The 17,822-nt window shown below is 49.8% G+C and overlaps 1 protein-coding gene across 7 annotated transcripts in view; it reads right to left on the minus strand.

Moving 5' to 3' along the window:
* LOC144828987 (sodium-dependent neutral amino acid transporter B(0)AT1-like) overlaps nucleotides 1–17,822 on the minus strand; it is a 1,274,746-nt gene that overhangs the window by 1,023,652 nt on the left and 233,272 nt on the right. For all 7 annotated transcript variants that reach the window (XM_078687667.1, XM_078687664.1, XM_078687665.1 and 4 more), the window contains one exon: nucleotides 8,627–8,808. In XM_078687667.1, the coding sequence (XP_078543793.1) occupies nucleotides 8,627–8,808 (182 nt within the window). The remainder of the gene's footprint in view (nucleotides 1–8,626; nucleotides 8,809–17,822) is intronic.

A 17,822-nucleotide genomic window follows, 5' to 3' on the forward strand; every position in this document is an offset into this window, starting at 1 on the left:
GGCCCGATGTGCCCGCTCAATTACAAAGCATCGAGATAACGTAGGACTTCATGCTGGCCACCTTGCGCTTGAGGTCGCAATATCATCCTCCGCCCCAGAGATGCGTGTCTCGGCCTCCGTAATGCGGGAGACCGCGTTCAGAACCCACTGCCCCAATCTTCGCTTCCAGCGCATCCCGGGACTGAGTGATGACCCGCGCCTCCACTGGGCCCCGTAAACTTGTCAATCGGGCCATGCTTGGGGGGCCCCCACCACCTGCGCCGCGTGTCATGGCCACCCAGGCAGTGCTGCACAAAGTCCTACTGCCAAATCCCTTGGATGGGTAGCCAGCAACTCCACTCAGGGACCCACCGCGGCCCAGCCCGGCCGCCAAACTGCCGATCCGGGAACGCCTCCGCTGTCGCTAATGGCACCAGAGCCCCCCACACAGTCACAATGCACTCCACGGCCCTCTGCTCGACTGATCCCAGGCCCCTATCAGGATTACTGCATCCAGGGCCGTCCCACGTCTCCATGCCTGGGGGGCGCCGCACACCTTCTTACTGTCTGGGCCGTCCAGCCGATGCCATCTGGGAAGGTCCACCTCCAAGTCTGCAGTCGGATGCTACACCAGGGCTCTCCAAGCTCAGGCTCTCCCTCACTGTCCAGACCAGGCTGCCCTGCTCCCTCCTCTCGCCGGGGCCTGGGGGCCCGCCGGTCTCCCCGGGAATCCTCGCCAACTCTGGGGCCCTCAGATGTTGCAGCAGGGCCAAGCCCCCAGCGCCGTCGTGGTTCCACCGCCGGGCCTCTCGAAAATCGAGGTCCCCGGCTTCAGCCGGCGCGCAGGCCGCACTCCCCAGCATCGTCTCTGTCCAGCCCCCGGGACACCAAGGCGACGGGGGCCCCATCTGCGATCGGCCCGCTCCGTCCGGGGAGGGTTCACCTCAAAATCAGGGGTCCGGGATCACATAAGGAGGGCGCCCCAACGCCGAGCACTCCGCTGCCCTCTTTCCTTGTCAGGGCCGAGGGTCCACCCGTCCCCCAGTGACAGCTGCAGCTTGCGGGGGCCCCCGACCACCAGGATCGTTTGGCCAACAGCGGACCCCTGCCAACGTGGGCCGCTGCACACGATCCGGAGGCCTTAAGATTTTGTCCCTCTCTTTGTTGGTTTCTGCATCTGCCCGTATGACATCTTTCATGTCAGATATGTGTAGTTCCGCAGCATCTAGTCTGCCAATCTGTTTATCCAGTCTCTCTGACATTCTATCCATACGGAATGAGAGTGCGTCTATTTTGCTGTCGATCTTGGATAAACTTTGTTGGATGGTACAGAAGCCTGCTTCATGTCAACGTCTGCATCTACTTCTGGGTCATCCGAGACAGGTTCTTGTTCGGCAGGCATGGACTCTTTATTTCATGGGGTTTTGCGAAGGTCAGACTGTAACTTTGGTTGCAGTTTATCCGTTTTGCCCTTGATGGTGGTACAGGTATGTTGCAGCAATATCTACCAGGGCGTGGCGCGGGACTAGACTGAAGCACGTACAAAGGCTTTTGTTCTTACTCACCCCTGAGGCGGAAAGCCGGGGGCTCTCTTTACTATCCCTTGCATCCTCACATTTACTGAATTGAATCGAATTGTTTGCAGTACTTTTTTAAAATACTTGTAATATATTTTAAATTGTTCTATTTTACCTGCATACAATAACTAATTCCTCGCTGCAAGACTAACGTTGCTCCAAGGTCCCTCGAGGACATTGCCTGACCGGTGCAGCCGATTTTGGGGCTGACGCCGGCAGGTTAGAAAGGTCGCCATCTTGGGGAGGAAGGAAGGAAGAGGGTAGCGGTCCAGTTGTTGGACGCTCCCCGGACGAAAAGGTATTTAGTCCCGCTTTCCCGCCAAAGCCCAGATTTGTTCTTACTCACCCCTGAGGCGGAAAGCCGGGGGCTCTCTTTACTATCCCTTGCATCCTCACATTTACTGAATTGAATCGAATTGTTTGCAGTACTTTTTTAAAATACTTGTAATATATTTTAAATTGTTCTATTTTACCTGCATACAATAACTAATTCCTCGCTGCAAGACTAACGTTGCTCCGAGGTCCCTCGAGGACATTGCCTGACCGGTGCAGCCGATTTTGGGGCTGACACCGGCAGGTTAGAAAGGTCGCCATCTTGGGGAGGAAGGAAGGAAGAGGGTAGCGGTCCAGTTGTTGGACGCTCCCCGGACGAAAAGGTATTTAGTCCCGCTTTCCCGCCAAAGCCCAGATTTGTTCTTACTCACCCCGGAGGCGGAAAGCCGGGGGCTCTCTTTACTATCCCTTGCATCCTCACATTTACTGAATTGAATCGAATTGTTTGCAGTACTTTTTTAAAATACTTGTAATATATTTTAAATTGTTCTATTTTACCTGCATACAATAACTAATTCCTCGCTGCAAGACTAACGTTGCTCCGAGGTCCCTCGAGGACATTGCCTGACCGGTGCAGCCGATTTTGGGGCTGACGCCGGCAGGTTAGAAAGGTCGCCATCTTGGGGAGGAAGGAAGGAAGAGGGTAGCGGTCCAGTTGTTGGACGCTCCCCGGACGAAAAGGTATTTAGTCCCGCTTTCCCGCCAAAGCCCAGATTTGTTCTTACTCACCCCTGAGGCGGAAAGCCGGGGGCTCTCTTTACTATCCCTTGCATCCTCACATTTACTGAATTGAATCGAATTATTTGCAGTACTTTTTTAAAATACTTGTAATATATTTTAAATTGTTCTATTTTACCTGCATACAATAACTAATTCCTCGCTGCAAGACTAACGTTGCTCCGAGGTCCCTCGAGGACATTGCCTGACCGGTGCAGCCGATTTTGGGGCTGACGCCGGCAGGTTAGAAAGGTCGCCATCTTGGGGAGGAAGGAAGGAAGAGGGTAGCGGTCCAGTTGTTGGACGCTCCCCGGACGAAAAGGTATTTAGTCCCGCTTTCCCGCCAAAGCCCAGATTTGTTCTTACTCACCCCTGAGGCGGAAAGCCGGGGGCTCTCTTTACTATCCCTTGCATCCTCACATTTACTGAATTGAATCGAATTGTTTGCAGAACTTTTTTAAAATACTTGTAATATATTTTAAATTGTTCTATTTTACCTGCATACAATAACTAATTCCTCGCTGCAAGACTAACGTTGCTCCAAGGTCCCTCGAGGACATTGCCTGACCGGTGCAGCCGATTTTGGGGCTGACGCCGGCAGGTTAGAAAGGTCGCCATCTTGGGGAGGAAGGAAGGAAGAGGGTAGCGGTCCAGTTGTTGGACGCTCCCCGGACGAAAAGGTATTTAGTCCCGCTTTCCCGCCAAAGCCCAGATTTGTGCTTACTCACCCCTGAGGCGGAAAGCCAGGGGCTCTCTTTACTATCCCTTGCATCCTCACATTTACTGAATTGAATCGAATTGTTTGCAGTACTTTTTTAAAATACTTGTAATATATTTTAAATTGTTCTATTTTACCTGCATACAATAACTAATTCCTCGCTGCAAGACTAACGTTGCTCCGAGGTCCCTCGAGGACATTGCCTGACCGATGCAGCCGATTTTGGGGCTGGCGCCGGCAGGTTAGAAAGGTCGCCATCTTGGGGAGGAAGGAAGGAAGAGGGTAGCGGTCCAGTTGTTGGACGCTTCTCGCCTGCTCCCACTGGATAAAAGGATGACACCTTTCCGTCCGCACAGCGGACGGGCGCAGCGGGCGCGCCGGCGGCGCGCCAAAGGCAAGCCCGTCAGCGCCCGTCCGCGACAGGCCGGGACCAGGGGCCCCAACCCCTGGTCAAAATCCCACTTATGTCTATGAGTCCACGTTACTACATCAACTCCGAGCCCAAGTCGCCCCTCCTTGTCTTAATTCTTGGAACCCCACAATAAAACACTTCTCATGTCAGCACTGTGCCTTCCGACCCCCATCCCTCGTCCCTGCACCTAAGTACCATATGCTCCTGGCAAATTGCAGGTCCCTTCCTAAGCACTCTACGGAGATTTGTCTACTTCTATCTGAGAGGGAACCTGATGCGCTGTTCCTTACGGAAACATGGCTCCACTCAGACTCGGACCCCGATATTATACAAACACTCCCCACAGGGTACCAAATACATCGAGTGGACCGCCCGATTGGGAAAGGTGGAGGTATTGCAATTATACATAAAGATCGCTACAAATGGCGTAGTAATCCTAACTGTCTACCTAGTTGTGAAAACCTATCCTTCTCACTAGACTTGTCCCCTACATGCTCCTTTTCAGGGACTCTTATATACCGACCACCTGGCAGCTCCGGTAACTTTATTAATAGTCTCCCCTCTTCCATAGCTAATGAAGTCTGCAGCCTCCCAAATTACACTCTGCTGGGGGATTTAAACGTTCATCTGGACGATCTCTCGGACCCTGCCGCCATGGAACTATTAAACTGCCTAGAAGCAATAGGACTCTCCCAGCGTGTTGAAGAAGCCACTCACTCTAGGGGACATCTTTTAGACCCCATATTCAGTAATTGCTTACAGCTTAAAGTTAACTCCCCCATCCCTCTCCCCTGGTCCGACCATTTTCTGATCCCATTTACATGGTCTCCGCAAATTTCTCATACTGCTTACCCCCTGATACCCTATAGAGACCGTAAATGGTCAAGGCTCAATCACACACAATGGGCCAATATCCTAGAAACCTCCACTCCAGCATGCAATGCTGACCCTACAGTCAGTAATGATAATTTTAATAAGTGGATCTCTCACTCTTTGGACCGTATTCTCTCATTCACAAATCTTAAATTGAAACACAAATCAAGAAATGCAACCTGGTATACTCAAGATCTCCATGATATGAAGAAAGAATGCAGGAAACTCGAAAGGAAATGGCGCCTTGATTATTCATCATTAAACAAAGATGCTTATCGATTGGCTATAAAACTTTATAAAACCAACATAAAAACTGCTCAGTCCATCTATTACGATAACAAAATAAATGCGGCGACATCACAACCAAAAGAAATTTATCGAATAGCTAAATCCCTTCTAAAAATTCCGGATAAACTACCTGACCCTCTCACTGCTCAAATCCGTTGCAACGAACAGGCAGAATATTTTCATAGTTAAAATAGCCACAATTTATGCATCCTTCCCTCTCATCCCTCCTATTCAAACGGGTCCACTGGACACAGTTCCACCCCTTTCGGCTGCCCTGGAGGCCTTTCCACCCTTAGAACATACGCTGCTTGAATCTATTATGCTCCAGGTGAGATCTGGATCCCCTGACAACCCAGCCCCCGCACAATCTTTGAGGCTCGTTACACCCTCCATTCTGCCTATAATCTCTAATTTAATTAATGCCTCTTTATCATCAGGCATTGTTCCACCAAGGTGGAAACAAGCAACGGTAAGAGCTCTTTTAAAAAAAGCTAACTTGGACCAGTCAAACCCTGGAAACTACCGTCCAATCTCTTTGCTGCCATGGATCAGTAAGCTTGCAGAGAAATATGTAAATTCCATTCTTACAGAATTTCTAGAAAGCAATAACTTATTGGACATATCGCAAACCGGGTTTCGACCCATGCATGGGACCGAAACAGCGCTTTTGGCCGTGACAGAAGGAGCTAGAATGATTGCGGACGTAGGCGGCACTGCAGCTATCATTTTGCTGGACCTCAGTGCCGCCTTCGATACCGTAAATCATGACATCCTTCTTCAGAGGATCTCAGAACTCGGAATCGGTTCAGGGGTAAAGGCTTGGATTCACTCCTTTCTATCAGACCGATCTTTTCGAGTCTGTGAGGGAAGTGTTACATCGCCCAGCAAAGCACTCAGTTGTGGGGTTCCTCAGGGCTCCTCCCTGAGCCCCACACTGTTTAATATTTACATGCGCCCCCTTGCCGAGATCGTCCGCCCTTTCGGTGTCCAAATCGTATCATACGCTGACGACACCCAGCTGGTGGTATCACTGAATCATCCGTCAACTCAGCCAAGTAATCTAAGGGGTTGCATGGAAGCAATTGGCACCTGGATGTCCCAGTCATATTTAAAATTAAACGGAGACAAAACGGAGCTGATGATATTGGGCAACTCTCCGACAAAATCCATAGACTCCATCTGGCCATCCTCCTTGGGTCCTGCCCCCGAACCCAAGGACACCATCAAGAGCTTGGGTATCTGGATGGACAAATCACTCACATTTAGTCAACAAGCAGTCAAACTCTCTGCTACCTGCCTAGCCATCCTTAGGCTCATTCGCAAGATCCTCCCACTCCTCTCTTCCAAAGCAAAACAAATCATGATTCAAGGGCTAATTCTGTCCCGTCTAGACTTCGGAAACGCCCTTTATTTGGGAGCACCGAAATCAACCATTAGTAAACTTCAGGTAATCCAGAACTGTGCTGCTCGTACCCTTTTGGAAATTCCTCGCCGCCAGTCGGTGGAAGCAGAACTAAAAACAAACCTCCATTGGCTACCTATTAAGGCAAGAATCGATTTTAAAAGCTTGTGCATTGCTCACCGCGCCTTCTGGAGGAAAGGAGCAGTCCTAAATCACTCCCTGATCACCCCATATAATCCCACCAGACAACTCAGATCGATCCATGCTTTCCGAGTAAACATTCCCAGGTTCCAAAGAGCGAGGTGTGGAGGAAGGACTTTCTCTGTAAACTCGGCCAGACTTTGGAACTCTCTTCCCCTTTCCCTCCGCTCTGAGTCCAACCTTCTCTCATTTCGGAAAAAACTGAAGACTTTCTTATTTAGTAGATAAAAGCAGGTTCCTTCTTCTATATACTCACGCAAATCTACCAGCGCTAGGATGCCTGCGGGTAACTATCGCGCTTTATAAAAACCACTCCAATCCAATCCAATCCAAGGCCTAGCACCTCCTGCAATTCAGGCGCAAAATGAATAGTGAGGATGATCACCTGGGCACTTGTACACATTATTTTGTAGGAATGTAGGAATGTGATCCTAAGTGGAGGTAAGTGTGGCCCAACTTTCCGCTGTTGCTAGCACTCCAAGCGCCTCGCACTCCGTTTAGGCTGGTTAGCCTACCTAATCACTGATGCTTATGTAACTCTCCCACAATCATTCGCTACTAGAATGTGCCCTGAGCAGGCCAGAATATTAAGGATTTCTGGCCCCAGAGTGCACACTTAGTGAGGCCCCCTCACATCTCACATCATCTCTGCTCTGTGGCGGTAATAGGCCCGAAGTAGCTTCCAGCTCAACAGTCCATGCCGTGATCAGCGTCACACTGGTTACTGCCCAGGAGCTCGCCCTCTGTAGCCCTGCTGTGGTCGGTAGTTGGCTGCCTGGCAACAAGAACACCTCACCTCCCCTCGGTAGTGCTTACCACGGCTTCATTTGCTTCAGCGGCAGTCCACGGCCCAGGTCCTCATGCGTTAGCTGCTCTGAGACAACATGGTCGCAGCCTCTACCAGTCTAGTGTGCAGGCTCTAGTGGCAACAGTCACAGCACCTCCGGCCTCCAAAATTGCTCCATGCTGTTCCGCTCTGGCAACCAACACTCATCCGATGAGGCCGCCGTGAGCTGCAACGCAGCTGGGGGACCTCCCTCACTCAGTCACTCATAATGCGTCACAGCCCGCAACTCCAGATTGACTGCGGAAAGTCGATCAGCACTCAGTCCCCCGGATAGCGCAACTCCTCCGCTTCAATATTCCCCTACACAGAGACAGTTTATGGGGGATTATTCAGAGTATAATATTGAATATTTGGTGGCGATCAGGAGAGCTCTCCTAGATCGGGGCCATCTTGACTCCAGGCAAGCTCCACCTTCCAGACACACAAATATACTTGTGAGCCACAGGAGAAGGGGATCAATTCTGTAATGTCTCAAATGGCATATAACATATCAAAACATTGATGAAGCAAAGCAGTCCATCATTTAACAGCTATGAGACAGACAGCCTGGTTCTGTGCCCACCCCATCTCCTACAAAAAAGTGACTCAAATCAAGTCCAAGGTCACGAATTTGGGCACTCTTGTTATCCCCAGGCTAAACTCACAAATTAGAGAAGTGGTCAGAGCCTCCCACCAACAACTACAACTGCAAAAAACTCAAACTTTCCTACCTACTGAACACAACGACCACTTCTGAAGTCCACTTTGACAACATAATCTCTCTCTACAATGACTTGTCAACTTAGCAGGTCAACAGAATTCAAAATGCTGTATTTTGGCAGATGTATTGGTTAGGAAAACAACAGAATTACTCTCCACCACAACAATCTCTACATACTACCGGTGACAGAGAGGCAGTGCAAAAGTACTCACCTTCGGATGCTTAGAAAGATCTGCCCCATTATATCTTTGGAAACAAATCCCTGTTAACCTCTTTGCTCTAATGATCCCAACTTCCTAAGTATTCCTAAAACCAACTGAAGACCACAGGACAAAGACGTTTCTCAGTGTCTGACCATTGCACTTGAAATAATATTTTATGACCTATATGCAAATCCCACATCATCATAAATTGAGGAAACAACTGAAAACCCACCTATTCTATATCATCATTGACTCTGCCATGCCTCTTCTAAGAATCGACCTTGCAAGTGACTAGAAGCAATTCAATTTATGTGCTGCATGTCACACAAAAATCTAAAAAAATCTACACGCATGCAAAAGAAAAGAAAAAACATACCTTGCCAGTCGTTTCAATGCCTCTGATTGTGCACACGTACAGAACCGCCCAGGCACATGCTAGGCATAGTACAAGCCACCATTGAAGAGAACCAGAATCATCAATCGATGTGGAAATATTTAACGTTTCTCTGTACCAAAAGTAATCAACTGGACTACTATCAGCACATTCTGGCACAAAACCTGTAAAAATAAGAATACACATTTCACGACGAAGCTCCCAGTTATAAATAGTTACTTCATTTTTCATCAATCCTAACATAGGCACAATGCACAGTGATGTAGCAAGCTTATTAAACTACTTCAGGGAAAAGAAAGTTCCCCTTCTAATTGTTGTGCACTACTTCTTTAGGATACCATCAGCTTGAAAAAGTTAATCATATCCCTATTATTCACTTCTGAAACATCATGGAGAGGAGACATTGGGAAGGATCTGCTTGGTCTCCTTTCCCCCACCTGTTCTGGCTCTTTAGAGATGGGATGGATACGGGGTGGAAGGGTTGGTGCTGCTCTTCCGCCTCCACCAAACTATCTGAGATCCAGACAAGGGGTTGGAATGGTGGATGGTGATCCAAAATCTTACTTTTTCCTTCTCTGCCTCGCTCATCTCTACATTCAAGCAGTGGTTGAATAGATGATGACTATGCCAATTCCACCCATCCACTTCTCTGCCTTCATCCTCTACAGAAAACAGATATCTTCTGTGATCTGCATTGGCTCCTGAAGGCAGTGCCTGTCTCCACTTGCTCTCTAGTAGACAAGGAATAGCGTACTCGATAAGTGTGAGGATGAAATGGTAAAGGTATGTGGGGAGGGTAGAAGAACATCAGGTATTAATAACTAAAATATATGGAAAAGGAAAGACTAAGTGTCTGAGGAAACTGAAAGGAAACAAGTTATATTGCTTCTTTTTATTTTTACTTAAAGCAGTGGTTCCCAAACTTTTTTGACCCGTGGCTCCCTTGACCTAATTGGCAGTTGGCCGTGGCTCCCCACCATTTTTTTTACCAGTGGGCGGGTGGGGGGATGTAAGCCCGACCTCGGGAGTACTTCCTGTTGCCTTCCTTAAATTAATTGGGATGCAATGAAGGTATTATAATTATATTTGTAACAAAATAAAAAGATAACAGTTGTTTAATAAAAACTCGTAAAGTGAGAAACGATACAAGATTAATAGACAAATATGTTTTCATGCAGCTTTTTTTAACCACACAACAATAGTTTCAAATGCTGAAAATACAGCCCTGCACACACATACACACCATCGCAGCAAATCTAACAACACCCACACCAATTCAGCACATGCTGTGGAGCACACACACCACTGCAAAAGTGCAGTGGAGCACACGTAAGTCAATGAAAAGGCAGCAGATGCAACAGAGAGCATACACATGCTCCAGTGATGCAAACTGTGTGCCTGGTTCCAAACCCTTATTTATGCCAGCTGCTGCTTTCAGTAGCTTTTGGTACTGAGACCCACTCTGAGGAAATGGAACATTGAGTTTGGTCTGTCGTAATCAGTATCACCAGCATTATTTTTACATTAAAAAGGCGTGCTCCACGGAGCTCGTTAAAATAAAGAAATCGTGATAATAAGGTTTATGATTTCTTTAACGAGCTCTGTGGAGCCTGCCTTTTCAGTGGAAAAATAATGCTGGTGATACTATTATTTAAAATGCCATGCCGATCTTCTGCCCAACCTCAGTTGTGTGTGTCACGGAGCTCCAGTGTATGTATTCATGAGCAACTGTATGTGCCCTATGGAGATGCTGCATGTGACCTATGCAGCCATTGTATGTTATGAAGGCCTTGTACGTGTACTCTGGAGGCTCAGTATGCGTGTCATGGTGCCATTGCAAGTGCCCAATTGTACTCCTGTGAAGGTTCGCCCAACCTATGTTGCACCTGGTTCCTGCTAAATAAGTGTAAACTGCATCTGCAGCTACAAAAATGAAAAAGAAAGCTGTTCTAGGAGCACAAGATTTGCAGGCTGCACATAGGTCAAATCCCACAGGTCTATAACCTCCGCAGTACCCCAACCTCTCGGGACAAGGAAAGAGCTCCCCAGCAGATTCAGCACGCACAACAATCCAAGCATTCCTGTCATCACCACCCCCCCGAACAACCCACCCGAACATCCCAACTCCCAACCCCACCTCCCCCTCAACAACCCCTTCCGCATTCAACTCCCCCCAACCCCAAAAAACCTCACAAGTGGACAAATAAACCATCTAGATTCCACGCAGGGTAAACGTAGTTGTCTCTCTCGTGGGGGGAGGGCCCAAGGGATGAGTCCTCTTAAGGCCGGTCTGTGGTGTCTTCCCAAAAAGTACAAGTTACCCACAGTACCTGAAGGTGGAGGGCCCCTCCGGCGCCAACAGCTGAAGTTCAAGGCTCAAGCCGCCCCAGAGCTACCTTGCGTTGAAGACATCGTTACAGATGTAACGGAGGCAACCGCCGCCCCCCGTTCCTGCAAGCTGGTCGGACGATCAGGCCGACACAGGTTCCTATCATGCCCCACTCTCTGCCAAGATGATGATCGGCGTCTCCGCCTCGATGGTGCGTCTTCGTCCATGGGTTCCGGAGTCGCGTCGTCAATGCCCAAGATGTCCTTGGCAGCCTGAAGTGACCGCACCTGTACCAGTCTGTTCTACCATCGAAAGATGAGACGGAAGGGATGGCCCCAGGAGTAGGATATAGATTGTTCCCGGAGGCGAGAGGTGACAGGCCGAAATTCCCGCCGCTTCTGGAGAGTGGATGCCGCCAAATCCTGAAACAACTGGGGTCGATGATCACGGAACAGTATAGAAGGGATGTCCCGAGCTTTCCAGGGGATGCGTTCCTTCAGCTGAAAGTCGTGGACGCACACTAGAATGTCGGGGGCGGCCCCCCTCCTCGTTTGGGTAGGCCTACCCTGTGGACTCTGTCCATTCTGATGGCGGTAACGTCCGCCTCATCAAGAACCTGTAGGAAGAGCGCCTCCACGTAACCTCGCAGGTCCCCCGCCTCTCCGTCCCATGGCACCGCCCGGATGCGGATGTTATTCCGGCGGGAGCGGTTCTCTAAGTCCTCGGTGTGGGCCTGGAGATCCAGGTTTTGTTCCGTGAGTCGGAGAACCTCCTGCTGCAGTTGGTGCAGGTCATTAGCCGAGGTCATGATCTTCCAGGGTGGCCACCCTCTCCCCAATGCTGTGACATCCCGTCGCACCTCGCGGAGGTCAGAGGCTAGTTGCGCACGAAGTTCTGAGATGTCGTCCTTGATGGTGGCAAAGAGTTCTTTCATAAAGGCCTTGGTGGCGGGAGCCTCATCGTCGGATTGTCCGGAGGACGCACTGGTCCCAGGGGACGCTGGCTGTTGAGCCCCTCTCTGCGGCGCCTCCTTGCCGGGCTTCCCCTTGCGTAGGGACGTAGACATTATGGCCTCAGTGAGCTGCCCAATCCCTCGAGACAGCGGTGGTCCCGGAGCAATGCAAGGTGTGGTGCAGGTCACCTTGCAAATAGCGCCAGAGACAGGAGGACAGACGGCCAGATCCAGAAATTACCCCCGGTACTACCACTCTCCGGTTGTGTTAGCGTTGAGTGCTGCCACTTCTTAAGGCCTCGTAGGTGACGAGGCCGGTCTCCCGCGGCCGCGGAATGGCGGCCCACGTGGCGCCGGGTCCGCTCCCCCTCGCTAGCAGGCCGGGAGCCAACTCCGTCTTCCGCCCCACCTGCCTCGATTTCGTGGCTGATTCCGTAGGGCCTCCCAGTCACCAGGCCACCAGCAGCAAAAACAGTCCAGGCCGGTACTCAGTGGAGCCGCCCGACCCCCTCCGTTGAGAGATTCCAGCCGAGGTCCCTCTCCACCGCCCCTGCGTCAATCAGGCCTGCAGGTCGGGTTCGCAAATGGTGGCGTCTGCCGCCGCGCTCGGCCGCTCAGGCGAAGCACAAGCAGGCAGGCCTCACCGGGCGCTCTCCACGCTCGAGCCGTCTCTCCGCCAAGATCATCAGCAGGTTAGCCCCCACACCAGGGTAGGCTAGGAGCGGAGATGGGGGGGAGAACGGCGCGCCACCGTTGTTGCCGCCCTCGGCAGACAGCACTCGTCTCCCGCCTGCAGCAGAGGTCCCGGGTAACGCCGCCCCCACAGGGTCGAAGGCAGTGCTCTTAGTCGGGGGGATCCGCAAAACCGGGGGCTCCGGGGAATCGTTTGCGCGCGGCCGGCTTCCGCCGCTGCTCACCCCTGAATCGATGCAGTGGGGCCGGCCCGTCTCACCACCCGGGGCCGGGGATTACAGGGCCTCAGGTCGCCGGGTGGCCGTTTGCCGCTTCTGAGCTCCCGCCGGCCAAGCGCTCTTCACTGGACCGCTCTCCGCCTCTTCGGGCTGTCCAGCAGGCAGTAGGGGTGCCGCTCGAACGGCGCTCCAGGTGCTGGGCAAGGCTAAGCGGAGGTCGGCGCCGGAGAGACTCTCAAAGACGTCTTACTCCGTCGCCATCTTGGCCACGCCCCCCACACTTATTTTTTAACTCAAAATGGTTTTCTCTTTTCCCTTCCTTTAGGGGAGGAACCCCCGTTAGTACTACAACGAAGGGCAGGGCTTCCGGGGGGAGATTTATAGTATGGAAGCGGGCTGGGCCTGTTTTCTCTGATAAATTTTTAGGCAGGATATTTTTGGTCGCATTATTACTCTCCTTCAGGTTAGGACCTATTTTGCCATTTACAGCTGTAGGTTTTCCCGCTCCCTGGTTAATGTGAGCCTGAGGGGTAGTAATGGTGGGGCCAGAGGATAAGGGAGCTCTGGTGTTTTTTGCAGTAGTAATTTGTGTACCCATCTTAGTATTTTTTGTAGAGGGATTTACAACTGGTGCTACCTTATCCTTATGTGTGTTATTTGGTGTAACCCTTTCCTGCTCGGCCGAAACTGGAGTTCCAGCTGGAACCGCTGGCTTTGACATTCCTACCCCCTATTATTTATTATAGAGGAGAGTCTGTCAATATTTGACATCAGGGGTTTGATGTGAGTAATGATAGTTTCTTCCAATCCTGCCTTTAAGTCAGCTACCATATTTGCCACCCAACAGGGTATACCTGGTGTGGTATTAGGTATTGGTGTCACCAGGTTATGATTTACAGCATGATTTTTCCCCTTTTTTTGTTATTTACTGAGGTTTCTTTAAACCTTCTCTGGCCTGTATTGTTTGATCTCGGCTTTTCTATAGCGGGCGGGGGATTTGAATCTGTAAGAATGTCCTCAGCAACTCTAGGAGTCCCTGTGGGTGCCTGTGCGCAGGGGAGATCCGCATAAGAAGACGTAAAGCAGAAACATATGTCCGGGATATCTGTTGCAGCAGCTGAAAGATTCTTTCCTAAATCTTGAATAGTTATAGTCGGTGGTAGTGAGAGCCTTCTTTCAGTGTTGACAATTGCCGTAGCTACTGCCCCTATAGTTTGTTGCAACATCTTATCTATTGCTGTGAGTGTAGGTAGGGGCTGTGGTATGGCGGTCTTCTGTCTGGTGTTAGAACGTAGTGTAGGCATCTTAGCAATTTTGGTCACCTTTCTCATTATTTGATAATCAGTGCTTGTCTGATTTAAGGGATTTACTCACCAACTAGAGAGTGTATCTTTCTGGCTTAAAAAGCCAGCAATATCACCGAAAACTTTTAGGGGAACGGAGTTTTATGATATTATCAGTAATACCTTGCCATAAGTATGTTGTCCTCCCAACAGTCCATTGGCAAAAAGTTAGGGGGGTGGCCCAGGACCGGTAGCGGTATCAGTGGTCTCGGGAAGTGTTGTTTGGTGCCGGTTGGAATCTTCCCAGCTCTCGGAACAGACCGGAGCCAAAGGGTAGGCGACGGCAGCAAAGCAGATTTGATTGATTCCCCCGCTCCACTGGGGGTGACGTGCGATTTAAAGCGCCTCCTGGTGCGTATTGTCCCTCAGCAGGGCCGCAAGGGAGCTTGGTTGATGTAGTTCCCAGCTCCCCTCGGTCCCCCCCCACAGCGGCCGTGCTCTGAATGGAAGGCTGCAGCGGCGGGGAAGGACCGGTAGCGGTATCAGTGGTCTCGGGAAGTGTTGTTTGGTGCCGGTTGGAATCTTCCCAGCTCTCGGAACAGACAGGAGCCAAAGGGTAGGCGACGGCAGCAAAGCAGATTTGTTTGATTCCCCCTTTCATTCCTCTTCCTTTTTCCTACAATGGCTCTTGTCAAGCCTGATTTGCACTTCTATTGGCTTCTCAAGTGGCTAATATTACTGATATGGGTGTAGGGAGATTAAATTACTATCTTAATAAAGCATGTTATCTTGATGAAGAAGGTGATCCACAAGCTAAAGGGACTAAATGGGAGATGGAGGAGTACCGACAAGGAAATGCTTCTGCACATTATGTTTAACCAAGTACTCAAACTGCTAAGAGTAATGGACCATTTGTTATAGCTGTCACTAGAGCCAGAGCAAATTTGTGTGTTAGTAGTGTTGGGAAAATCCAGTGCGAAGAAGCGAATGTACCTTGGTTTTGAACATTGCTGGCACCAATAACAGCAGCTTTACGTCTTCACATAATACATACTTTATTTGTGCAAACAAGGGATACTATCATCTACCTGTTGGATGGTCTGGAGTCTGTTACGTGTCCTTTTTGCTACCTCCTGTGTTTTTGACACCTGCATCATATCACAAGGACTATCGACTGTTTAATGACATTTCTAAGAACAGATACAAAAGAACAATAAGTAATGATGAGGTGGATCAGACTGACACCGCACTGCAGCAATATGTTGACTTTAATATGTGGCTGTTCTTTGTTGTTGGTGCTGCCTTGAACAGCAGGAAAATCAGACGATTGACTTGTGTCGTGGAAACTGTGACCAACCAGACAGCTATGGCACTTGGCAACATCACAAAGGAACTGTAGATTGCGAGGATTGTGGTGCTCCAAAACCGTATGGTCCTGGACATGGTTCTGACTGATCGAGGTGGTGCATGTCGCATCATTGGAAGTAGTTGTTGCGTGTACATTCCAGATAATGCCCCTTCAGTTTTTGATGCAATATCCAAGCTACACACAATAGCTGCTGAGATTCACCCTGATACTGGCACATGGACTTTGGCCAGTTGGTTTTGGACATTGGTCTCTACGTGGGGCTGGAAACTATTAACAGTGCTGTGCAAATTACTTGCAATTCTACTGACATGTTGCCTATGTATACAATGTGGTCCAATGCTTTGCTCCATCTGTATCACTGCTTGTACACCTACCAGACATGATGTTCAGCAAATGAATGCCCAGTGTGTACTAGATAAAGAGATTGATGAAATGATGAGAATCGACATACATGATGTATACCTAGACTCTTCTAGATTATAGATATCTTCAGCTAACGCTAAAAGGGTCATCTGTGGAATTTGGCAGAGATTGCTGTTAGCATTTAGCTGAAGCCATCTTGTTTCCGGCAGCCATTTTGTCAACCATGTGCTCGCCATGTGCTTTTTCCTTCTTCACTGCTGCTTGCCCTTGTGCTTTGCTCAAAGAACTGGCTGTGCTTAGCCTCAGCTACTCTGCACATGCGCAGAAGAGTCTGTAGCAGCGTACTCTAGTCTGTAACTGTCAGGTTGTTTTTACCAAAGTCAGCAACTGTTGGCTCCTCCTTTACTGTTGACTGTGCATTCTTTGCATGACCATTTATGTATGTAACTCTCCTATGTGTGCTTGTACCGCCTTCTTTTGAGCTCATGTGTGGGTATAAAAGACCCATGGGTTTTCTACTCCTTGTGCTACTTAATACACTACCGAAGGGTGTTATGTGAATGTAGTCCCACCTCATGAGGTTAATAAAATATCTTTTTATTATTATAGCTTCTGTGCCAACTTCGATTTTCTGGTCTGAAGACTTTTGTGCAGAGAAGGGCGAACCCCTAGCACTGGTAGGCCTTGCTGAGGTCCACCTCTATAGATTATGTCCAGCCCCCTTTCTTAGTATAAGTAAAGGACCCATCACCCCTGGCAACAGGACTTTAGATTATACCTGGACAAAACTCTAAAGCTGTATCCTGGAGCTTCGACACACTACTAACAACTAGAGGACTGAAGAATCTCCCTTGGGGTTAAGGAGTGATTCCCCTGTTCAAACAGGCATCAAAGAAGCATCTTGACCTTCTGCATTGCCAAAGCTCCTGCCGGGCTCTGAAGTATGTGTTACACAGGACATGGACTTCCAGACTTCTCAGAGGCTGACACGAGATCCCAACAAAGCTGAGACCCGCAGCCCTCACGAGTGACGTGGGACCGGAACTCCTGGACACCGGGCACATTTGCTAGTGCATCAATTTTCCAAGCTTTCCCGAAGTTGTGCATTGGGCTACTTGTAGTCCAAGCCCAGAGCACCATCTGCACCGCAGATTGTGGGCCTACACTCCACGAGTGTTCCATGAGCCTGCTTCTAGCATTTCTGCTCGAGGCTCCTTCGCGATCCCTGCTCTGTCGACTGGTGGGTCCCCTCGAAGGTAACTCTACTTTTCTTTAGGCTTCCCTGGTTGCTTCAGACATGCCCTGACTCCCCACCATAGGGGTGAGTCCTTCAGACCTTGCTGGTCGGAACCGATGCCAACCTTTGCTTTCTGTGTGGGTTGCTGTTGCCAAGGCTTGTTGGGTCCAATCCGGAAACCGACACTGCAGCACTCAACATCCTTTGTGGGACAGCTTAATTCCAGAACCTGGTCATCGTCGACATCTTCTGGTCCTCGTGGCTGAAGAATCAAGCTTCACCTTCTTCACCTGCAAGCACCCAACATCGGTGGGCATCCGCTCATCGCCTTCCTGGTCACTGGCAAGTGGTCCAGACGCTGCCCCCTCTGCTTTCAGGTTCTTCTCATCTCAGATCCAGCCTTGGATCACTCGGGACACTTTCCACTTGGACGTCAGCAGCACTTTGCAGCAGATTGCCATTGAAAACAACGACGAAACCCAACACCAAAAGACACCTATGCACCCGGCTTCCCTGGGTGAGGTAACTCAAGTACTCCGGTGCTCCCATGGGTATTGACTCTAGAACCTCTTAGTTATAAAGGGGTTTGCTCCAGGTCCTCTTCTAAGTGTCCTTAATCTTTAAAATTCCAACCGCGACTTTCCCCATAGAATAATGGTGATTCGCGGCTGTGTTCAGACACTGCACGTGTGCCCCGTGGCGCCCCTGTGTCACTACCTTGAGTGGTTCCTGGT

This window comes from Lissotriton helveticus, chromosome 4_1, assembly GCF_964261635.1.
Source record: "Lissotriton helveticus chromosome 4_1, aLisHel1.1, whole genome shotgun sequence".
NCBI classification, from domain to species: Eukaryota; Metazoa; Chordata; class Amphibia; order Caudata; family Salamandridae; genus Lissotriton; species Lissotriton helveticus.